Raw genomic sequence first — 24,716 nt, 5'->3', positions numbered from 1 at the left:
GCAATTGTCATTAGGTTTTGTGTCTTTGCCTCGAGCAGACAGCTTATCATGACGGTTTTAATTAGTTCTGGAGGCTTAATTTGTGCTCTGCTCCCACACTGGAGACTGGAAATTACAAGCGCCACTTCAGTAAGAGCTTTGAAGTCAGGGGAGCGCTTCTCCCAGGGAAATGATCAGAAGTCAGCGACACTCTGAAAGTGGGATTTCCCTCTGTTACACCGGGGGAAAGCAATATACTGCTGCTTTCTAATCAGCTTTGCTGATTTTGGATTGCAGCAAGCTTAGAAACTACCATAAAGGTGTGAATGATGAGAGATTGTGTTCTTTTCTCTCTTTCGATCTCAGTGCATTCATCGCTGTGCTGTAGTTTCGGTCTTTTCTCTCCCTGAACCTCTGCGGGTACCTCTGGCTCCAAAACCGTGTGTTTCTCATCTTCTGTTACAGACACAACCAACCTGTTATCGTTTCTCAAATGTCTTCCGTGTCCTCTCATGCCAAGTAGCCAAGGCAGAGGGTGGCGTTTGATTAAGGGAGAACTGTTGTATTGAACCAGCAATATCAGCGTCATGTAAATCAACTGCAGGTGTTAAAACATTACACAGTCTCCTTTCATTCACACCAGTAATGGATTTATCCTCACTCTACTGACAGTTTCACACATCTATTTCTGCTTTCTGCTGCCAGTGAAAGCATATTAGAGGCAACAGAGGGGCAGCCATTGTGATGCAATATTAGTCATCTGCGTAAGCACTTTTAATTGTTTGTGATCTGGTGAGCCGCCGCCGCCTTCCTCTGTTAATGATTACAACTCGCCAGTAAGGCTCCTAGGCTGTTTGTGTTTGTACTTACACTTACACACACACACAAACACACACTTCATTTTTTTCAAGAACCGAGCCAGACGTCTTATAAAGGTATCATTAAATTGAAAACACTTGAATGGAAAGTGGTGTTTACTAAAGTTTAGTGTTTGATTGTGCTCTCTCTCCAGAACCCCAATAACTCACGAGACAGCGGGCCGTGCGCGCTGTCCGCAAAAAGACATAAATAGAGAAACAAACGAAGCAAACGACGGGACATAATGAAAGTCAAAGCTTTGTTTTTTCGAGAACATGCTCAAAACGCCATCTGAGGATAATTGACGCGATAGATGATGCAGACTTTTCCTTGAACTTTAAAAGGAATTGATTATGGCGCTTATTGTTATTGCCATGCTTGACTACACAGTGTGTGGTTACCAGAGAGACAAGGACAGGCAAAGACAAACACGCTCTCAAAAGCAACTTCATCTTCACACTATTAATCCCTTAGTGGCTCTCAACAAGACAAAGCCTTAATGTGAAATAAGGACAAATCAAGACACACATACACATTCATGACAGCTTCTGGGCCTTTTTCTAAGCCCAGAGGAGCTGGAATTATAAATCAACGTGAACCAATATTGTTATTATTATTATTTTGATTGTTTCCATCCAAGCTATAGTCCATGTCCAATTCTGTCCTAACCTAATTCGACCCTGACCTTCACGTAATCCCTTTAAAAAAAATAAAAGCAAAGAACTGCCTTCAAGTTTTCACATGAGTGTCTGCAGAGTACGACAGAGGTGACACCCAGAAGAGACGCTCAAGGTTGAAAAAGAGAAGCTCCCAGCCACCGAGGAGACACAGAGAGAGCCGCAGAATTAAACACCCAGATGGACATTTTGACACGGAGCTTTAAACTTACTGTCAACAGTGGAATCTAACGCTCAACAGTGGAATCTACAATGAACAAACACAGACCACACAGACTAAACATAGACACACACCGGTCCCAAACACTCCAAGAAATGACCAGCCGCTTGCAGGAGGAGTACAGTATCTCGCTGTCCTCTTTGACCTTTAGCAGCTTTACGTCACTTGTCCTGTAATTTGATTTGTACGATCTACAGCGATGCATTTGCAAATCGGAGCACCGTTGATCTCTGCGTTAACACCACCGGTCACTATGAGCGACCGCTCGGCCCTGGGTTACAGCTCGTCTGCTCTAGCGATGCCTTTGAAACCCCTCTCCCCTTTTTGGAAAGTATCTTCTGGTCCTAGCAGCCTGTGGCGTTATTATAGTTTTAGTTGACTTTTTTCCGCACATTTGCAGAAAAATAGCTTTTACAATGGCGCTTTAAAGCGATGCCCATGCACGTTCCCACCGTTTTGTTTTCCCCTCTAACCGCACATGAAGAGCACTCCTCCCTCTCTCACCCCTCTCACTTTCATTGCCCCATTTTTGGTGTCATTTTCGAGGTGATGTCATTGCCCAAAAGAGAGACTGCTTAATTATATTAAATGCTGTTTATTGTGGAATCTGCCGCAGTATTTTGGGCAAACAAAGGCATTAAAAAAAGGGAGCAAGAGAGCGGCCTTCATAAGAAATTTGCACCGTTGCGGGCGACAGATGGGTTTCTAGCGCTATCTAAGCCTGCGCATCGTCCAATCTCTTAATAAAATACAGTGTAAATAATTTAGAACATGTTTTTCTTCATGGAAACATTCACATATCAAATAATAATAATAATAATACCCAAACATGAGAATGATCTCTATCCCCTGTTCGTGGGACAGAGATCATGTATTTGGTTTGGCAATAAAAGAGTCTCGTGTGATAAAATGCTTCTTGTTTTGATACTAAAATTATCTGCTGACATTCCCCCTCTCACTGTGTTTCCCTCTTAGTTGTGAGTCTGGAGGGCCGAGCGGTTCATTTGGCCACTCTGGTGCAGGAGGCCGAGCAGCGAGTGTTGGAGCTACAGCCCCAGGTGCGGAATGAGGGTCCCGGTGAGCGGGAGGGATCTGACCGTGAGCGCCAGCTAAAAGCTTGGGAGTGGAGGCTCCGGCTCTTCCGACGCATGCAGACAGGCTTTGAGCATGCCAGTAAGGCTTCAAGTTGATTTAGATTTTTTTTTTTTTTCACATGCTAACCAGCCGATAAAAGTTTGCCGCCTGAATCACTCCTGCAGTCCAGCAGTCATCTTTGGTTTTCTTTTTGTTTGTTTGTTTTTTTGCACCCCTTTTCCCCCTCTGCTGTCATTCTGTCTGGGCTGACTTAATGGCTTCCACACTGGGAAGCCGAACACACAACTATGTGGCATGTATGTGTGTGCACAAACATAACACGCCTGTATTCCTGCTTTAATTTGTTATAGGCATTTCGTGACACGCTTAGTGGCAGACAGCTAACCCGCCCCCCTCTTCAGAAAGCAGACACTCCTCCCTTGTACCCACACCAATGTGCATTTTGATGTAAAAAAAGATCTTTTCCCGCCTTTTAATTCTACATTACTCATGTAATTTGATGGGCATGTGTGAATGCACGTGAAAGTAATAAAGCACAGGTTGAAGGTTAATGTCTGTGCTGTTATATCCACAGTGAGAATCTGTGACATACTTGTGTTAAGCTTATATCGGTTTGTGAAGATTATAGGGTAAAGATGAAGCTGCGCTGCCTTTAAATGCTTTGATTTTACCATCATACACAATTTCACTGCATATCAAACCCTCTCAAACTGAGTGAGTGCACTGTGCACAGATCAAAACATGTAAAAGATCCCATTACAGTAATCTGACTGTTGTGTATTCTTGTGTGTACTCTGCTTATTTACCCGGCCTTCTCTCTGGTCCTCTGTCTCTCCAGGTCCTCCAGATGCTCCCAGTGTAGTTTCCCTGTCTGTCAGCAGCAGCACCAGTCTAAAAGTTGACTTCCAGGAACCTCTTTGTGTCAACTCTGCTGTGGTTACCAAATACAAAGGTCGGCCGTCACACCAGACCAGCCACTTCATTTAGAACAAACCACTCAGTATTACAATATGTAGAGTTACAAGTGGACATATTAGGTTCATTTCCAGCTCCAAGCTTTTTATTCTTGGACTATTGGAGAGTAGCTTTGCATGGCCCACAGTTCAAAATCCTTATTTAATCTCTACTTGGCCTGTTTGCCTGAAACAAGCTGTTGTTGCTTCTCTCCCTTAAAGGACACAGCTTTCTTCTGATTGGCAGTCCATTGGGTAAAATGGACAGTGGGTGGGACATTTGTCCCTGAGATGACAATATTAAGGACATCCGCTCTCTTTGACATCATAAAGCTCCAACAGCCTGAAGCTTTTGGCTCATAGGGGTTTTCTTGTGCATGCATTATTATTCTAAACCCATAGTGGGCGTGTTCAGTGTAAGCATTCATTACTGTAAAAGCATATTAATTAAAGAAAACAAGGAAAAGCAATGTAATTCTACTGTAAAGTAATGACTAGTGTTTGATAACTAATGAAAAATGTTTGTGTTTGTGTATGTTTGAAGTGAGCTGGAGCGGTAATCCTTCGTTTAGTCCTCTGCTGGGTGAGATGATAGTGGATGATGCCACTCAACTCGAGTGCAACATTACTGGACTAACATCTGTAAGTTTCTGCCGGCACATTGTTGTTGTTTTTCTTCATGCACATTTCCATGAGCTGAAGCACTTACAGATTCCTTCCAACTTACAGATAAAATGTTCCAATCACATTTTATCACCATAGTTTAAGCAGCACTATGCTGCAGGTTCTCCAGCTGTAGCTTGTAGAATAGCTTGTAGCTATTCTCTCACAGGAAGGGCCCTGGTATTGTTACACACAGCCCTGGACCCTTCTTTACTGTATATGTTAAGCGTCACACCAAACCCTATTCCCTCCTGACCACCCGTAAGCGATATTTGCAGGCAGCTGCCAAAATGATAAAAAAGAGCAGCTTGGTAGCCTGCCACCTGATTTATGGGTGGCATTTTTTAAACGGACATGGAGACAAATGGACACTCCACTGGTTGTTAGTTATTATGTGAGGGAAGACCCATCCCCCATTTAAGACCCCCACTACCAGCTAAAGCTCACTCCTGTCAAAAAAGAACAGGGGTCAAGGCAAGGCCAGTGAGTTTTGGCGGCTGGTGTGATTGATCTGGCTGAGAAAGGAGAGGCAGGGGCTCGCCGTCTGCACGCTGGGAGACAGAGATGCACTGAGCTCCACACATGCACATGTATGCAGATGGTCATTTACAGAAACACTTCCTTTTCGGTTGTTGCCACACGCAAGCAGATTCTGTCGTAAGTGTCCTATCTGCTCTCCTCCCAGGGGACCTATTACTACGTGCAGGTGTCAGCGTACAACATGAAGGGCTGGGGACCTTGGAAAATTTCCACACCGGCCTGTGCTGCACCTTCCAGTAAGTTGTCTATTTTCTTTGTATAAATATGAGTATTTTAAAGCCTGTGTCTAAATTTTACACAAAGCTAAACATAAAGCTCCAAATTTAGGGTGATTTCAAAACGTGCCCCTTGCTCTACAAGGTTTTGGCTCACCTCACTAAATTAATAACTGTGGTGTGTGTGTGTATGTTTGTCTTGCATAAGTGATTTGTTTCGTAGTCTTACACATAAAATGACCCGGGCATCGCCTAATTTTGTTAATTGAATTTGTCACGCTGGTGTCATTCCAATTTTGCTGTGCCATCACTAGAGGGATGACAGCTGGACTCTCCTCCAGCTCTGCCAGGGCGGCTGGGCGGGTTGTGGGACCCTCACTGCGGATGTTAGTGAGTGTAACAGTAGCCTCAGGATGCTGCTTGGGCCCAGCTGCCAGGAGAAGCCACCCGGGTTCAGCCAAGAAATTAACCGTGGAGTCATGTGCAACAGCTGAGCTGTTGACCGCTGCAGCTCTGACCCTCTTTCTCCCTTTCCTTCAGTCCATCTGTCTCTTTCTTTAGTTTGTGTGAAATTTTTACGTTTCCATGTTTTTGAGATTTGTGAAAGGACTCTTCTGACTGTTGCAGATGCAAAATGCACCTTTTGTAAGAGCGTGAGCATAGGTAGCATTGCTGTGGGCACACTGGCACGCTCGTGGCACATCTGGAGAACACATGAACATGTTTGTCCTCATCAGCACACAGTGTTTTTCAGCAAGTTTGTGAAACTAGGCTTCCCCCTCTCCTTTTTTTTCTACTGTCCCACCGCTCTCCCTCCCCTCTCCCAGAGCTAATTTCGATGTTGCGTGTTTGTGTTTTCCATTTGGGCCTACCACTGGAAATATTTGTATGTCTGTGCTGTAGCGCGCGGCGCGGCCCCAACAGTGGGGGCCTTATACCGGGCCGTGGACGCCCATTAAAGGGCCCGCTTGTCTTGTCGGGACAGGCACCTTTCCGGGAATAGACCTCACCGTGTTTCAGCCCCATGCACCCCCCGGGGGGCTCCAGGAGAGGGAGTGGGGGGTGGGTTGGAGTTGATGTTGGTTGGGGGTGGGTTATCGTTGACACATCCTCTGGTTCTAATGCATAAGGGAGAAGGATTTCTGCAGAGCTGGTCATCTATGAGCAGAGAAGGCCAAGTGTGTGTTTGTAATACAGTGTACTGTAAGTAGGTGTTTTTGTGTAAGTGTGCCTCCATCACAGGGAAAGACGAAACACGAAAAGACAGAGGAATGAGAATATTTAGCGTTTTGGGGGTACAGTTAAGTTTGTGGTACATTAACGTTCCTCAGATGCTGTCAAGGTGGCAGGAGCACTACGTCAGAATCTCTGTGCACATGTTCAGTCCTGAACCCAAAATCAGTGGTGCTCAGGGGATCTGCCTGTCCAGCAGAGAATGTGACTATATGGGTCTGATCTTACCTGGATATTAATGTCACATCAAGTATAATTTATACAAAATAAGTGCTGTTTTTAATAAAATGTAAATTGCTGAGAGTTTATTAATTACCTGTAATTTTATCATTCCATAACTGATAACGGTCCACTATTAAAACAGTCTACTATCAGCTTAGTTTCCTTCTTCTCACTAGCCTCTGGTTATAAAAGCCAGTGAGCTTTCAAACACAAAATATGAAGTAGCTGACAACCCTAAAACTCAATTATATACCAGTTTAGTTTGTAATAATAATAATATGTCAGCTCATTTCTGCTAATTTTCTTACTAATTTTTCTTTTATGTTAAGCACATTCAGCTTATGTGTCCAATATAGACAAAATGGCCATTGCCATTCGAGCAGCTCAAGTAAGGTGGTACTATAAGCCAGGGGTGTCAAATGTAAGGCCTGGTGGTCAGAATCGGCCCAGCAACGGCTCCAATCCACCCCACTTGACAGCTTTGTAAAGTACGGAGAGCAGATATTTTTTGGGACTTTTACCTGTCTTTTTATAAGTTTTACAGGTTTTCCTGCTGATAAAGACCTCCCCCACAGCCATTCATACTACACTGATATAGTTGATTAATAGGTAAACAGTTAAATGACAGAAACATTCCTGTTTTTCAGTGTCCAAAATAGAATTAAAAAAAGACCATTTTCATAAATCAACAATAATTTTGTTTCATTAAAAAAACTTGCTGAACATTAATCTTTGTACCACGTTTCATGACAGTACAATTGACAGTTTTGCACTAATTTAAAAAAAAAAAAACGTGAAATAAGATGTTAGCCTGAGTGGCATAGTGTTGGAGTGGTTACCATTTGGTGTTGCTATTATACTGTAGGCTTTTTTTTTCTCTCAGTGAAGTTTGCAAGTTCTTCGATTGCCTGAATAAGTTGCTGGTGGTTCTACCTTGCCTGTAGGTATATTGATTGTCTCTCCGTGTTAACCCTGAGATGGACTTATAAGCTGTCCAGGGAGCATCCAGCCTGCTTTTTGACCAGGCTTCAGCACCCTGTGACCCAACTGGGGTAAACAGTCAAGGTGATGAATGGACGGATGGACGGAGGGACGGATAGATGGACTTAAAACCACATAATGTCGCCATAGGGCCATAAATATTTGTATAAATTTTGATCATGGTACAACTAAAAATGCTAAAAAAAAAAGCTAACTCTAGACCAATGTGTGTAAACGAACCAGTACCCTAATTTCGTCATGTTGGTTTCCGCTAAAAACACCTATTATGTATGAGCTCTGTGAGTCTTGATAAATATACACTCACTGGCCACTTTGTCAGTTACACCATGACATCCTTTTGGCTTCAGACCTGTCACATAGATTCAATAAGGAGCTGTAAGCATTTCTCAGAGATTTTGGTGACATGACAGCATCACGCAGTTGCTACAGCTGTCTCGGCTGTACACTCTTGATGCAAATCTTCAGTTCTACCACACCCAAAAGCTGCTCTATTGGACTGAGATCTGGAGACTGTGGAGGCCCTTTAAGTATAGCGAAATCATTGTCATGTTAAAGAATCTAGTTGATTTGAACTTAGTGACACAGCTGGAGACAGCTATCAGAAAATGAGTACCCTGTGGTCATAGAGGGATGGACATGGTCAGCAACAATAATCTGGTAGACTGTGGTGTTTAAAAGTTCAGTTGGTACTAAGATGCCCAAAGCGTGACAAGAAGATGTCTCCCACCCCATTACTCCAACAGCAGCATCATAACCCAAGGATAAAAGGCAGGTTGGATCCATGCTTTCAGAACTCAACGGACTGGGAAACATTTTTCAAATCTTCTCTGGGAATCATAGCTTCAATTTCTTGTTCTTAGTTGACAGGGGTGTTCTTCTGTCATCAAGATCCAGTGTATTGTTCAAACAGAGATGCTCTTCTGCATACATTGGTTGTAACAAGTGGTTATTTGAGTAACTGTTGCCTTCTTATTAGTTTGAACTTCAGCAGGTCGTCTACATGCCTAAATCCATAGATTTGCCACTACATGATTGGCTGATTAGATAATTGCAGTAACAAGTTGTTGTATAACAGTTTTTCTTTCTTTATTTCATCTCCCTGAAGGTTGGAGGGACATTGATGGCCGCGCTCCTCGTCAGAGAGGACAGAAGGAGTCACTGGACCAGCTACTTGGGCAGATAAAAGAAGCTCACCGCCACTGTGTCTGCCATGGTATCAACAACTTTTTGACCAATTCGAAGGGGCTGTTTTCCCCCAGAAAGACTAAAAACTAATATGAGAGCTTGAAGTATTTGAAGCCCAACCAAATTTCAAAGGTGTTTTAAACTTAACCTTAAGATCAGTGTTTAATACTGGCACGACTTCATGTTTCATGAGCATTCTTTTTCCTGCGCAAAGAAACACAACGATGCAGAGTTGAAATCACAGGTGTAACAGGTTGCTGTGTTTCATCTCAGCATGACAGACACTTTACAATCTCAGGCCGTACATATTAAGGTGACACGTCGCCTCAAAAATAATACCCTCCCGTCTGTCTCGGCAACCCCTCCCCATCCCTCACGAGTCTTTCCATGACTCAGCCGTTTCTCGGTTGAATACCTCTCCCTCTCTGGGACAAAATGCAGATCAGCTTCTCTCACACTCAAGCTGTTTATATCCCTAAACACTGCTGGCTGTAAGCTGGTCCCATAAGTGTCAAAACCTATCCACACTGCCTCTTTTTACATGACGGCAAACTGCACTTAGCCTTGAGCAAGTTGTCCCTCTTTTTCTCTCACACCCACACGCCCAAACACACTCACCCACTTACTATTGTCCACTGTGGCTAGACCATATTTGCAACAGGGCAAGATGCAATATAATAGCCGGTATTGAGTGGCTCTTGGTTCTTCAGACGGTGGCTGATTGAGTTTGAGAGTTCAGACACGGTAGTCGAGGTGGCGTGTCCTGGGGTCATGTTTGTTATTCCTGTAAGAGACAAGTCCCGGGCTGGAGTCTGGAGAGGGCATAAATTAACACTGACTACTGCTGCCTCCCCCTCTCGCCCCCTGCAGCCCACCAGTCGCCCTGTCTACTGTCCTCACATATATACACACACATAAAGATAGACAGGCTCACACACGGGTACGCGTGTACACGAGCAGACGCAAATATTCAAGTACATGCTCTCGCTTTCAACTCTTGACTCCCCTACATGTCCATGTACGCACCCCCCCGCCATCACAGCCCGGCTCAAAGCCCACACCACCTTCTCCCTCTTGTCCAAACACTATTAATTAAACTGTGAAAGAAGTCTTGACTAACCCAGGCACCCCAGCAGTCAGCCCTTCTTGTCTCTCTTACTCAGTGTCAAAGAGCGACTGAGGCCTGGCAAGGCTGGAGCTGAACAGAGTCGCGAGTGGAGCGAAATTTGGGGAGGTGAGAAGGGTCGAATGGTGCTTTTTTTTCTGGTTACTACACCTCAACTCATCCACCTGAAGAGAAAATTAGTTCTTCTTGGGCCCTGAATGGGGAGGTTTATTGACTTTAAGTGGCTTGGGGCTGGAGTTACCTCACCTGTGGGGAGCTGGGCAGGGGGGGTCTGTAAAGGGTTTTGGGACTCATGGTTTCTAATGAGTGGGGAGGTGCGTTATCTCACCAACAAGCACCCTTACAAACGCACACATATAGATATGCATTCACCTCTCTCGCTCTGGCCTCCAACCCCCTCCTGGTCCACTAAAAATAAACACGTCCCCACAGACTTGACTGACCTCCCCTGTAGGTGAGCGGCGAAGGCTTAAGACACATACAGACGTACACACACACAAATTACGACAGCTCCTTGACTCTGCGCGTATGGCTGTTGCTCGAGGCTTGCCATGCTCCAGCAGCTATAGCGTGTACAGGTAAACACACACAGACACACACACATGTACACACAGCTCCTCTGGGACCTGAGAGTAAGCAGTTCCCTTTAGGCCCATACTCTGCTGCTGGCAGCCAGCTTGACTGTCAAATGGTACCGCACCACTGGAGAGCATGTCAAGAAATATTCCACTCTGACCGCGATGTTGGATGTGTCAGGTTTGTTGTCAGTTAGGTAACTCTGGTAACAGCCTGCCACTGGGCTTAGTTAGGACAGGAGTAGACACCAGTTTAGAGAGAAAACCAGTCAGAGTCACGGCTCTATTGTGTCTGGTATGCTATTTGTGATTTTAAGCATCAAGGGCATTGGAATAGTTATTCAGGTAATCTGACTCTGTTGTTGCTATGGAATTAGCTTAATCCTTTCTGTTTTTTTCCTGTGTTTTTTCACACAGAGCAATGCAAAGCTCCACCACAAAGCAGGAAGCACTCAGTGTCCAAGAGCCTGCGGCACCTTTTCCAGCCCACCAACAAATTTGTCAAAAGTTTGAAAAGGTAGAAGAGAGTTTATCCTTGAACCGTGGCGTAAAAATTAGAGCACTCCATGTCCTAGGCTTTTAACTATATGTTTAACAAATCTGGTGTGTAATTTGTCATTTTATTTTTACACTCTCCCGCCAGATTTTTAGTTCAGGTTTATTTATATAGCACCAAATCACCGCAACAGTCACCTCAAGGTCCTTTATACTGCAAGGTAAACACCCTAGAGTAATAGAGAGAAAATCCCAACAATCAAACTACCTACTATGAGCAAGCACTTGGTGACAGGGATAAGGAAAACCCCCTTTTAACAGGAAGAAACCTCCGGCAGAACCAGGCTCAGGGAGGGGCGGCCGTCTGCTGTGACCGTTTATAGGGTTGAGGGGAGGAAGACAGGATAAAAGACACGCTGTGGAAGATACCTTTTTACGATGTACATTTACATAAAACAGCAAAGTACTGATTCTAGTGTTTTTTGACATTTAAACATTCAGAGCTGTATTAAATACTCATACACACATTTTTTCTGCGTTTCCTTCCAGAGGTCTCTATCTGGCGTCCATATTCTACAGAGACGACAACGTGTTGGTGACTCCAGAGGAGCAGATTCCTATTGTGGAGATTGAAGATTCGTATTCAAGCTCACTGATGCAGGACTTTCTATGGTTTACTAAGGTGCATGGACCACAGTTTAACTTGACAGTCACATATCTATGCATTTGCACAAATGATTACAATGCCCCTTATTATGATTCCTATCCCGCAACAGGTGTCCTATCTATGGGAGGAAATTTCGTGGCTGCAGCAGTGCCTCGGTCCTTCCCAGACGTCGTGTTCATGCACTCTGCAGACTCGCCTCAAGATGCTGCAGGCCGTCTCCCATCTACAGGTAGTCTAATAGTTTTATGAGTAAATTATGGCGGCTGTGATCATATGAGCTCAGTGTGAAACATTTTAGGAAATATTATCTGATGTTTTTTTTATCAGGGAGCACTGGGAACCCAGGATCTTGGTCAGGTATATTTTGAGCCGATCAAAGACAAGCATGGTAACGCCCTGTTGGTGCTGCTGAAGGACATGAATGCGTCTCCCAACCTTGACGGGGTACGCTGGACGCAGCTTTGTAAACTGCAGCTCCAACGAAAATCTATATCATCCCCCGAAGAGCCCACTGCGCTGGACATGCTCCTCATCACACTTCATGTGAGTCCGGCAGGTCTTAAGATATTACTGTGTAATTGTAACATGTAATTGGCTCGCACAGAAATATAAAAAAAAAAATCAACAAGCGGTTTTCAAACAGAAACCAAAACTCAGAAATAACACAAAACCATGGGACCATGACAGCAGGCATCTTTGTAGACAGTATCTGCATGTGAATGTGCAGAATCGGGACATACAAGATGAAATTTTACACAATCTTACCTCTCATGTCAGTGTGTTGTGTGTTGTCCAGATATCCACTCTCTTCAAAACAAGCTGATTGGCTCCCATATTGTAGAGAAGTGGGCTGGCAGTGATTAGGAGTTACCTCAGTTTTGTACATTGGGCTATTTTTTGCTTTTGTTTTGGTCAAAGAACGCTTCCACAGCAGTTTATGTTGCATTTATGTTACCCGAGGATGTGGCCAGATCAAAGCACGTCGAATAAAGGGCTTTGTCGACAACAAAATGCCCCGAAACATGTATTTAGTGGAATCGCTGAGGCTCTCATTCACAGAAAACCAAACACAGCCTGACAGACATGAGGCACCGAGGCAGGAACAATAGGACTTTAAATTGAAATCTGCTTCCAATTACAAGTTCTGTTTGTGCAGACACCCTTTATTTAGACAAACATTAATCACCGTGACTCTGCTCTTCCATTTGTCACTGTCATTATTAGGCCATTCAGCATACTGAGCAGACTTGTCATCAGATTAATTAAAATGCCAAACGTCAGGTCAATCTGTGACAGCTCAACATGTAAACGTAACCATCTTGAAGTCGCTTCACGTTTTAAAGCCGCTTATTCAGCAAGTAGCAGTTTAAACTTTCAGCATGTTGGAGACGATGATGATCTAACCGTGTAACTGTTGTTATTTAGTGTTATATAACTAATTCAGTGTGGATGTTTAGTTCAGCAAAAAAAACCAACCAAAAAACAATCTGGAAGTAAACCACAAGTTGATTTTGTCTATATAACCTAGTAAACCTGATGCCATTGTTGCAATGCTGTTTGGCCTCTAAAGCACACTGGTTTTGTCCTGTGGTTCCAAAACAATAGCGAAGATTCCCTTTGGCAAAACCACAGCTCACTGAAATATTTGTTTTGTGGCCAGTTATGAACAAATTATATGATGAAATGCGAAAAAATGTGCTGATGGGCTATTCTGCAGGACTGACTTCCACTTTAAACACGCTGGAACAACATGAAAAGCATCCAAGACTAACTGAACAGCGAAACATAAAAACAGGACTACTGAATGAGAGGATGCTTACGGAGAAAAAATTAAAAGCACAGCCATCATGTAATTCACCCCGTTCAACACTTACTTTCATAGAGTTAAAAATTACTTCTATAAAGAAAAAGGTACTGAATTCCACAGTTTTAGTTCAGTTTGGGTGGAAATTCCACCATACAATGCTGCTATTTTTACCCCCTGCATACCTTTAGGTCATGCAGTGTGACAACAGTGTTACGGCCATGCTACTTTTGGAACAGGAACAGTCCAGAGTCTGGTAGAGGTTTTTTTCCAGTTGCAGAGCACCAAATCACAGAGATGAACTGATGATGATTTATCCTAGCACTGTCAGTGAACATAAGTGGACACCAGACACTGAAGGTAAAAATGGTGTTTAGCCATAACATGTGCCTGGTTCTTTTTTGCTCTAAAAACAAAACCACAGCTTATACGTAGTTTGGCCGACCATTTGAGTTTGTAAACAGCTAACAGTAACACCGGACTGATTAAATTCATTTGGTACCTTAATTGTGGCAGACTATGTCTAAAAATGTACTAAAATACAAAACTCACTGATGCATATTCCCAGCAGGGAGGTCAAGTAAAGACTGGCCAGTTCTAGTCAATGCTAGTTGACAGAAGTTAGAAGATACACATTTAATGGCAAATGGCTTGATAATGATTGCTATCAGCTTGTCATGAGGAAGGAAGTCAAGTGCTAAGCTCTGGTTGATGAGGCCATTACCTCATTTCCCATTAAAGAACTGAGGAGAACCATTGAGGAGAATGGAGCTCAAGAAGGATGTGGCTGGTCAGAGCTTGCCAGCTAACTTTGTCTTAGATGGCCCACTCAGGCAAGGTATACGGCTGAAGGATGTTATGCCAGTTACATTGAAATACCAGCTGAAGATGTGGAAGGATTCCCAAAACAGTGAGCATTTGGGCTACCTTGCCCACAAGGCTATCACGAATACGCCCCTTAGTCTAGTTTCTTTTAATAAAAGACATGCAGACTGCATTACGTCTTAAATTTACTCTGTATTTCCATCTTGTGTATGTTTGTTTTAGTGGTATTAAAATGCAATGAAAAGTCTTAAGGGACACCCTGTCTGCTGTTTCTAGGAGAAGCTGGCGTACCACAGGCGTAGCAGGAAGCTTTTGTCTCCAGGCTTATATCTGGGCTACCTGAAGTTGTGTACATCGGTGGAGCAGATAAGAGCACTGGTGCCCCAGAAACTCCCCAACGTGCTCTGTCATACCAAAATTCGAGACAACAGCAATGTGTCCAGGTTGGGATCACGCATTACCTAATGTGTAATTGAATTGCAGTCCTGCTGGTTAGGCTGATAAATTTCAAAAGCAAGAACTAAACTAAACTAGCAAAACAATAAAGGAGTTGTTTCTGTGATATTCCAGAGAGGAGTGGCAGTGGCTTCAGGCCCTCAGCTCTCTGGAGGAGTCACTGGAAATGGACCATGATGTACAGAGTGCTCCCCATCGCCTCCTACAGGACCTGCGTAATGCCATCAAGGACCTGATAGCTCACATCAACATTCCTGGCAATCAGGTCAGAACAAGACAACTGTATCTATTTAGTGAGTGAGTCCACAATTTGTTTAGTAAAAGTGATTTTGACTGATGCGTAGAACCTGGGGAAGCATACAGCGAGTCAGGCAGCAGCAGAAGCAGAAAGCTCTTTAAAATGACTCCAGTGGAAATTGAGGCAGCGCTGGTTAGACCACTAATTCTACATGATTTCTCTAAAAGAACATGGTTTGAATTCCTGCACAATGGCAGTCATTGTCCATTTGACTTTTCCCACCAACTGTTCAAATGGAGGAGCGCCAGCACCATAAACTTCACTGCTATTAAAAGTTACATGACTATGAAGATAAATATGCACTGTGTTGATACATACACACTGTCACAATCTTGAGCCGCCTCCTATTTCTTTGTATTTTGCTAGAAAAATGGAACATTGAATGACACTCAAAGCTCTTCTTTGCATTTTGGCTACTTTTTGTTCCATTCTGTCAAGATGACCCCACACATCACCAGACACATCACTGGTTTATCCCTTTACTTTGGTGATTTTTTTTTAATGCTTGAATGATCCACAAGTCAGTGTTAAGTGGCTTAACAAACAAAACAAAATTCCTCTGAAAATGGTCAGGACTAAAAATGAGTGAAAAAGCAGCCAATGTCCAAAAAATGTTTGAAAGACCTTCAGGAAGCTTGAAGGACTATTGCTCAAAGTCTTTTATTTAACTGTTATAAGAATGAAGAACTGGAGACTTAAAGGTATGAATCACTCATGTAGGGAAATCTTTGTAAATCAGTTTAAAGTGTAAGTGTAAGAGTGTGATAAGGTAACCCCCAATGAGGTCGCTTTTTGTTATACAAGGTTTTTTATTGGTTCCTAATTCTGCTATTAAAATACTGAAACGTATAAAATTGATTTAAATAGCACTCTATGATCCATACTCTGTAAATCTTAATAAACTTGGGCTCAATTACTTGATCTTTACTGTGTTTATCAAAGGAAAGTAGAAATGACTCTTAGAATATCAACCAATTATTACAACCTCCCAGTTGTAGGATTTCTTTAAGATACAGAGAGAATCTAATTGGATGAGGGTACAGCGACCTTGAATATTGACCTCCAGAACCAACACAGCAAAGTGTTTACCCCCAACGGGTTGTGGCAGATAGCTATCCCTGAACGTGGTTCTGCCGGAGGTTTCTTCTTGTTAAAAGGGAGTTTTTCTTTCCCACTGTCGCCAAAATGCTTGCTCATATGGGGTCCTATGATTGTTGGGTTTCTCTGTAATATCATAGGGTTTACTTTACAATATTAAGCACTTAAGGCAACTGTTATGTAAATAGAACCGAACTGCATTGAACATTTTGCCAAATTTAATTTTCTGTCCGTGAGACTTAATGTTCACAGACAGGATGTCAAACAACCTGAAAACAATTCCTCTGCCACAAAGTTCTTGTACACAAACAACACTGCATATATATTCAAATGAAAGCTTAAGATTTAAATATAAATATCTGTATTATGTCACATTTTTACAGTCCTAAAGGACTTCAACTAAGCGTACATCGATACCTGTGGAGCCAGAGACCCACAGAGATCACCTGTCTCTTTGTGTTTAGGCACAGGACTTCCGTATCTACAGCCAGGAAGTGTTGGAGTTTGGGGAGAAAGTGTGTTTCCTCCTCCTCCTGCCACCTTCAGATGAAGTCTGCACGGCTCCCGGTCAGAATAATCCATACTCCCCGCGCTCCGGCTTCCTCACACTGCCGCTGCAGATCTTTGAATTGGGTTAGTTTATAAAATTTTATGCAGTATTATATAAAAGAAATATTTGAAAAACTGCTGTTACTATATGTGTTTCTCTATTTCAGAAGATTTTATATTTCTGCTTTTGGGTCTTATTGGATTTCTTTTCTTCCTCAGTGCACTTTAATGCCTATTGCCCCAGTTTCATCGGCCAGTACTGCAGGGTGTCCGCCTTGCTGGAGCTGGAGTCCCTCATGTCTCAGCAGGCACTACGGGAGGCCTTCTCTGAAGCTGAGCTCCTCGTTGCCAAGAAGAAACACCAACAAGTTCAGGAACACATGCAGGTATGACATACTGTCAGCATGTCAGCTATTTGTGATTTATCCGAGCCTGTAGCATAGTCTAGGTGTAAATATCCCATTATGATGGACAATCCCAGAGTAGCACAGTATTAGACGTCACTGTAACTTATGATCTTAATAACTTTCCCAAAGCAAATGGAGGAGGTGTGGCGGGATGTGAGATGGATTATGGATGCCTTGCAGTACGCCCGCTACAAGCAGCCGACAGGAGGCATCTCTGTAAGCTGGATAATTGACTTCTCTAAAGAGGTGATGCCTGACAAGCCTCCCTCTACCTCATCTCAGCCAGACTTCATGCCCTCTCCTATGCCTTCACCCGAACGATGCCGTAAGCACTCAGGTCAGAAAGACGTCTGATTCGTGTGGTTCCAAAAGATATTTTTTGTACATGAGCAATTTTTTTTATACCAGAAAATGTGATATTGTGGAATTATTGTACTCATTTATAAATTTCTTTCTTTTCTTGCACCCTTTAGATTTTGCTGGACTCTCAGATGAGGAAGGCTCCTCTGAAGTTTTCCTCACTACCGACAGTGACTATGACTCCAGTCGTGCCCAGAGCCCCCGAGAGCTGGACCTGTTGCCCCCTTCACCTCTCTCGTCCTCTGCGCCCCTGGAGCCCCGTGGTTTCCTGCGCATCGACGGGGGCGGCTCAGGAGGAGGAATGCATCTCAGCGGGGGTGGACGTGGAGGGGGAGCTCTGCGGGATTCCACACCAGACGTCCTCCAAGCATCAGAGCCGCAGCACGGGAGGGAAGGAGAGAGGTGTGGAGGAGGTGGAGGCTTTCGATGTGGAGGAGAAAGGCGAAGGGGGGCTCCGGAGCTGTTTGACAGTGACTTCATCTTGCCCAGCAGGCAGATTGAGCTTTTGCACATCACAGAGAAGAGGCAGGCCTTCTGCGTGAGGACCAGCAGTCTGGAGTTCCCTTCCGCCCACCAGCAGCCTTACTCCTACCACACTACTTGCCCTTCACCTTCCACCTCACCGCAGCGAAGATGGCACCGGCCCTCATCAGTAGACCGCTGCTGTTCCGCTGAGCGCTGCCTGTCACGGCTTCCGCCGGCACGCACATTATCAGAAGACAGCGGCACTCAGAGACTCGCCTCACCATCACCTGCTGCTCTCAGGAAAGGCTGTCATGCCACACTCAGAGTCTACCCGCAGTACCGCACAGGTCTGCCAAAGGAGACCAGCGTCAAGGTATTGATTCATTTTCCAGGGATTTTCACTCAGAGCGCCTTGTGTTTGTTTTGGCAAACGCTAATATCTCCTCCTACATTTCAGCTTTGTGTAACTCCAGGCACATCCGCACGGGAGATGGTCCAGCTGGTGGTGCAGGAGATGAACGTCGTGTCCCGGCGCATGATGGGAAGCAGTGAAAACGGTGACGAACAGGAGCAGTGTGTTTACTACAGTCCTGAACAGCTGAAGCACTTCGGCCTCGTGCTGGTTGTGGACGACAGAGAGAAGTGGTTACAGGACGACTTCTGTCCCCTGGAGCTTCAAAACCCCTGGCTGAGGGGCAAACTGTGTGTTCGTATTAAGGAGTATTCGCCACTAGCCCTCAAACACAGCCGGGCCACCACAGTGTGATACTTCCCAGAAGTGAGAGGGGCAAATCTTAAGAGTTCACCCCGTGCCGAGATTCTGTTTTGATAAACGTACTGAACTGTCACGCTGTCTGCAGGCTCCTAAACTCTACAATTTTTTCCCTCTCACTGTGTTGATACTGTCTTCGGCTGCAGCTATATCATGTTGTCATATTTTCTGCTGTGTTCTGGTTATCTGAAATGCTACTCCGAGAATCTGTTTCCATGAAATCTGTTCTCCCATACGTAGAACCTTTCTTTTTTTGTTGATGAACATCAGAGACCCTCATATGGACACCAAATGAACAATAACAGTAGAACAAAGAGAAACTATTTTTTTTGTGCTGTCAGAAGTCATTGGGTAAAAGATTGTGATGCTGAGCGAGATTAATGGAGCGTCTCTTTGACTTTTGGCGTGATTGAGGCCAGCAGATAGAGCCGTGCGAGCTGCCAAAATGACATGGGCAGCATCAGCGCCTCCCAGCCACACGCGGACACGGCTTTTCCTATGAACCCTCTTATTGTGCTGTCGGCTCCAGCCGTCCGGCCCCATGTTCCCAGGATGTGGGCTCTGGACTTAGCCCAGGAGGCAGGAAGGAAGGGGAGAAGTACAGAGGTGGCTGGCGTCTCTGCTCGGGGATGCAATGGACCCGACGATTTGGCCCGTCAACTTGTCACTCAACTGCTCTTGGCCACTGTACTGTCTAGCAGCAAGCAGCCAAGGAATTGAGAGCATGATAGAGAGTGAGAGTGAGGGGAAAAAAAGAGTGAATAGGAAGGAGGGTGGAGGTTACATCACATAAACCCCAGCACTAACTCCGGTGCTCCTTTTCTCCCTTTTGCAGCAACAAGTCTGCTGTGTAGTAGACTTAGTCACAGTGTAGCTAACCGATATGATCATCTTGTGGAGAAACACAAAATAAAACCAGCTGATTTGGGTTTTCAAAACAGAGAAAAAACAAGCAATACTTTTTACTCTCTCCTTTTTTTTTGTTATTCTAATTGATGGAGAAAAAAAAGCATGCAAACCTTCCAGATTTGTGCCGAGTACATTTCAAGTACTGTAGTCATGCTATGCTCAGAGTTAACTAGTTCAGTGTTTTGTTGTGTTTGATTCAGTGGTGTTCCCAGATGCAACAGAAAACGGTGCACTTCAGTCTAGAACAAGTTATCCCAAAGGGTTGTTAAGAGGCCCACCATTTGTAAGATGCACACTACACAGTATATCCCAAACCATGTCTGACTCTGCTTTAAACTGTGTTACACATGAAACGACTCCAGCAAAGGGACTCGTTTGTTTTTTTTTACATTTCTACAAAGCGAGACTCGTGGCCAACTGATCGAGCCATTCGTATTTGTATTAATAGGAGGCTTTAAGGTTATGTGTTGGTCCTACACACAGTTTATCAGACCACCATCTGCATGTTGTTGCAGTTTCCTGTCACCAGGGGGCAGTGTCAAAAATCTGTGGAACACCTGGTCCACGGACTACTCATAGACAGTATAAAAGATGGAAACAGCTACCATAACATCACATTTTAACCTCAAAGACCACTCTACTCAAATTGAGCACTTTTTTACTTTACTTACTATACTTTTTATTAAATCATTCATCCAGTAACACACACATTTATACAGTACTATTATTCAGTGCCTAAGCACTAAAATTCACATGCACGCTCACACTCTGATGTATTAATCGAGGGAAACTTGGAGTTCAGTATTTTGCCCAAAAATGCTTCTCCATGCAGACTGCAGGAGCTGGAGATCGCGCGACGAGTTTTGTCTCCTGCCACCATTGCCATGGGTCTGCCACCAGGTGTGATTGGTGACTGCTAAGCACTCGTCAATAAAAAGTCCATCGCCAATAAACATACCCTGGGTATATTCATTTCTGAAACACCGTACCACCAAGATTTACAAAATGAACTCTAACCAAAATCAGTGACTGAGACCATAAAGTCAGCTGGAAAGTGTTTACAGAGGTCAAGTCAAGTCAGAGAGTTGTCCCAGACTCCTCTATGGGACCAGAAGTCTTTTTGCAACCACAGGTAACACCCCCTGGTGGCAGTTAGAAAGAATGAAGGTTTAAAGGACTTTATCTTAGTTTTACTTATTAATACCAGAAACTACCTCCATCTTTTATGCTGTCTATAAGACTACTCCATCAGCTTGGTACACCAGCCAGTTTTGGGTAAGACTGACACTATAACCTATGAAGAGCTGAAATGAAATAGAGTGCCCACTTTTCAGCTGCTCAGTATTCACTCTATATCCCCATTGGGCTGTACACTGTTGGGTTTTAGAGGATAGCACACTCTGGTGGACTGCATAAGCTGCATGCCCAAAATTCTTCACTCTGCGTAGCCAAATACCTACGCAAATGGATACAGACACGGGACCATGAATTCTGCATTGAACAGCTGCTCTCAACTTAATTCAAGCGTATAGTGGTATTCCCATCTGTTCTTGCACTGTAATTCTGGTTGATCAGGTACAATCTCCCACAAAATTTGCGTAACACTTTGTGGGACTACATCACGCAACACCAATTGGGTCTTCAGCTAGCCAACACAAGGTAGCTTGGTAGTCACATCATGGAGTCATAGACTAATGTTACAATATTGAGATCAGACCCAGGTCTGCAACCACTTGGAGTCAGTCGCCATCTTTGATGATGTCAAAGATGTAAAATTGCAATAAGATAAAGTCATTAGGAATCTATACGGAATCTATTAGTAACAACACAGTGATTTACTGCGATAAATTGACAAAATTCGCATATCTGTTACATGTAGATGCACAAAAATTCTAATTAAACAGAAATTAACATCAGCTACTTCCATTCAGAGTTCAGCCAGAATCTCATAGACAAAAAGAAAAAATCAGATTCCTTCACAAACAATAATGTTGTTGATGCTGGTTGGCAATTCAACTACAAAATGACACACGTGCTTGGTGACGCGTCACAGGCAAATTGCACTCACTGACTGACTCGCATTGATGACAACGCATTGATGGTCTGTCTTTGTTTATAAATTACATGCCAGCTAGTTGCAAACCTTTGACAATCTGTATGAGAGTGACTACAGTGAGTCTGAGTCAGACACCAACTGTTTGGAGACAAGTTGCCTCCACCAGGTGACCAGGTGTGCAACCTAGCCTGCAATCAAGCATTGTCACTGCAAACAAAAACAAAAAAAAAGAAAACAATCAGCACAATCACTCGGTAGCCACTGATTTTTTTTTTTATTTACAAGGAGGTTACCATCCTATTTTTACTCTAGTGTGACTGAATCACGCTGCACATAAGACAACTTTGACATCAAAAGTAAATTTGGGTTTGGCAAAGCGCTCAGTTAAATAAAACAACTGATGCCAAGCGCACATTCTTGCTCTCGGTCTTGCAGTTAAAAAGTAATGGCTGGCTTGTTATGACTTATACTCGTGCACATAGCAAAGCTGTTGACTCACTGGTTTTTGAAGATGCCCACATCAGAAACATTTTCACATCTCAGTTAAATTTAAAAAATCATCTGCTTCACTCAGCTTACTGTATAACTTCTAATACTGGCTTCTGCTGTATGTTGGTAAACTGCACCAAAGAAGCAGTTCAAGTATGGGAATTTGTATATTGTTGCTTTGACTGTAATTACCACTTGTGGCCACAGAGGTCACTGTTGCCTATCCTCGGCAAATGTTACATAATGTTCTTAAATCTACTCTACCTCCAAAATATAACATCAAAAATATTCCTTCAAACTTCTTATCAATCAGAACTTAAAAGCCAGAATGGAGATTTCTTCATTCTAAATTATACATTACAATTTCAGCCTTATTTCCTGTAGAAAGCGTTTGGGACTTTGAGAATCCCATACAGGTACAAAACACCATCTCTTCTTCTTTTTTTTAAAATTATAATTCCATTTGTTGTAACTCGGAGATGCTACCAGCAATAATGCTAGTAATCTTGCTATACATAAAGCTCCATCGAGAAATTCCCCACGACACATAAATTGTCTCAGCAAAGGCAATTCTCATGGAGACCTGTATTTTTCTTATTAACCCCTATTCATTCTTAATGAATTGGGCCTCTTACCAATCTACACTTTCTTCTTTTTTTTTTAGATAAACTACTGAAACACTTGAAAGACAGCAGTCTGTGCATAGTTTACAGTATCTCATTCTAACAGGAAGTTTTTCCCCCCTCTCAGCTATTTTCAGCCTATGATAAATAGGTTTCCTCTTCTAAAATGTCAGCCAAGCTCAGCAACGTCTTACCGTCACAGTGACCTGCAGAATTTTCAAATGTAGCACCAGAAAGGTCCAAAGGAGGAGAGTTTGATGAAGTCGGTGGACCTGGCCTCAGTTACTGTAGCATTCCAGGTTCACAAGATGCCATTGAAGCTTTCACAGAGGGAGCCAACAGTGGTGTCTTTCAAAGTGTTTACAGACTCAACTTACTTTCCGTACTCCTTTTGTTTACTTGTAACTACTGTATAAAGATGTCTTAAGACAAACTGTTGTTCTAATAAGTTGTAATTGGTTTTACTGATGGCTTGAACTCTTGTGTTAGCGCCTAGATGTCTTCTTTATTCGAACTGTTTAAAGCCGTTTTTACGAGGGCCATCTGCAAAAACAAATCACACAGCCAGAAACTGAACTATGTATATAGACGAACGAGACCAGTGTGGATGAATGTACTGTATCGGCCCTAAATGTGAAAGTAAATGTAAGACGGGTTATCATAACAGAGGTCAAAGATCAGAGAAGTAGCAGGCTGGTTGTTGTTTTTCTTTCTTTCTTTTCAGAAAAAATTCCCTTTCCAGTCCAAAAAAAAAAAAAAAAAAGAGTTAGGCACCATGTTTACAAGGAGTTGGCAGATGCATCAGGCAAAGTCATGAAGGAGACATCACGTCACTTTTTTAAAATCTATTTTTATTGAACAATAAATGAATATTACAAAATGAAAGCCTCGGTTGTTTTTGTGGTTTCTTCTCTTGTTATTGCCGCACACAAGTGTAGGAAGCCTCTGACCTTCATGTGTGTCCCACTGAGCAATAACAACTTCTTTTATGTGATATTACCTTTTTACACTTCCTGTTTCACAGATTGTCCACTCTACAAATGAACTGCACTAGTTTGTGAAAGCTGAAAACTCTGTCAGCGTCACTGACATTTTTAGCTAGAAGGACCAAGCAAGCTTGTATTTCAAGTGTGTGTAGATCTGATTCTGTGGGGCTTATTCTTTTAGTTTGAAGTTTCAGCCACATGCATGATACATTCCCAAAAGCCATTCATTCATCTGATATGAATGAGGGTGACAAATAGAGGGCTCTTGTTGCTATATTGAAATGACCTCACCGTTCTTTGCCACCCAGTTGATGAAAACTGAATGGTGGGCAGCTGCACTCTGAATCTTAGCCTATAAGTGGAGAGGGAAGAGCCATATAAGGCAAACAGAGTAAACTCTCCATGGATGAACACTCATATATTATATAATCCAAATTCAAGCGCAAGCATCACGTTTTGAATTAAATTAAAACAAATCCAGCGACAGATATGTCTTTTATGAAAAAGAAGTATTCTCTGTGAAGAAAGACTGTAAGAAAAATTCATTCGGCTGCCCTAGAGAAGACTCACAAATTTCATACACCCATTTACAAGCATAAGCTTTATAGTAGTGATACATTTCAGAATAGATGTCCCCTGTAACAATAGCATTTCCTGATGGGAGCCAACTACACCCTAGCACAAGACAGGAACAGTAACACCTCAAGAAACATGGCTAAAGTGCTGTTTTGGGCTCCAAATTTCCAGTTTGATTGAACGACCAAGAGTTGTGCAAGAGGACCAATCCACCAAGGGTCTACCCCACAACCAATAGGAACCAAAGGATTGTACGACAGAGCAGTGGTAGATAATGGGAACTAGAAATGTTGGGAAGGTGGATTTAATGTGTTCTTAAAGTCTGTCAAATGCCACTC

At 43.2% G+C, this 24,716-nt stretch overlaps 1 protein-coding gene across 6 annotated transcripts in view; it reads left to right on the top strand.

Annotated features, from left to right (window-relative positions):
- The window catches only part of ankfn1b (ankyrin repeat and fibronectin type III domain containing 1b), a 155,438-nt gene extending 131,737 nt beyond the window's left edge, over window positions 1-23,701 (top strand). For all 6 annotated transcript variants that reach the window (XM_085284320.1, XM_085284319.1, XM_085284321.1 and 3 more), the window contains 16 exons: window positions 2,710-2,907; window positions 3,668-3,781; window positions 4,327-4,424; window positions 5,131-5,221; window positions 8,763-8,870; window positions 10,961-11,060; window positions 11,588-11,720; window positions 11,815-11,934; window positions 12,033-12,248; window positions 14,611-14,777; window positions 14,905-15,055; window positions 16,651-16,819; window positions 16,955-17,121; window positions 17,272-17,479; window positions 17,616-18,340; window positions 18,425-23,701. In XM_085284320.1, coding sequence (XP_085140446.1) covers window positions 2,710-2,907; window positions 3,668-3,781; window positions 4,327-4,424; window positions 5,131-5,221; window positions 8,763-8,870; window positions 10,961-11,060; window positions 11,588-11,720; window positions 11,815-11,934; window positions 12,033-12,248; window positions 14,611-14,777; window positions 14,905-15,055; window positions 16,651-16,819; window positions 16,955-17,121; window positions 17,272-17,479; window positions 17,616-18,340; window positions 18,425-18,733 — 3,074 coding nt within the window. In that variant the 3' untranslated portion in view covers window positions 18,734-23,701. The remainder of the gene's footprint in view (window positions 1-2,709; window positions 2,908-3,667; window positions 3,782-4,326; window positions 4,425-5,130; window positions 5,222-8,762; window positions 8,871-10,960; window positions 11,061-11,587; window positions 11,721-11,814; window positions 11,935-12,032; window positions 12,249-14,610; window positions 14,778-14,904; window positions 15,056-16,650; window positions 16,820-16,954; window positions 17,122-17,271; window positions 17,480-17,615; window positions 18,341-18,424) is intronic.
- The last annotated feature ends 1,015 nt before the right edge of the window (window positions 23,702-24,716 follow it).

The sequence above is a fragment of the Mchenga conophoros genome, linkage group LG8, assembly GCF_057382185.1.
Source record: "Mchenga conophoros isolate Kocher_MC1m ecotype Shallow Benthic linkage group LG8, M_conophoros_male_GT1.1, whole genome shotgun sequence".
NCBI classification, from domain to species: domain Eukaryota; kingdom Metazoa; phylum Chordata; class Actinopteri; order Cichliformes; family Cichlidae; genus Mchenga; species Mchenga conophoros.
This window is presented reverse-complemented; position numbering and strand designations above follow the sequence as displayed.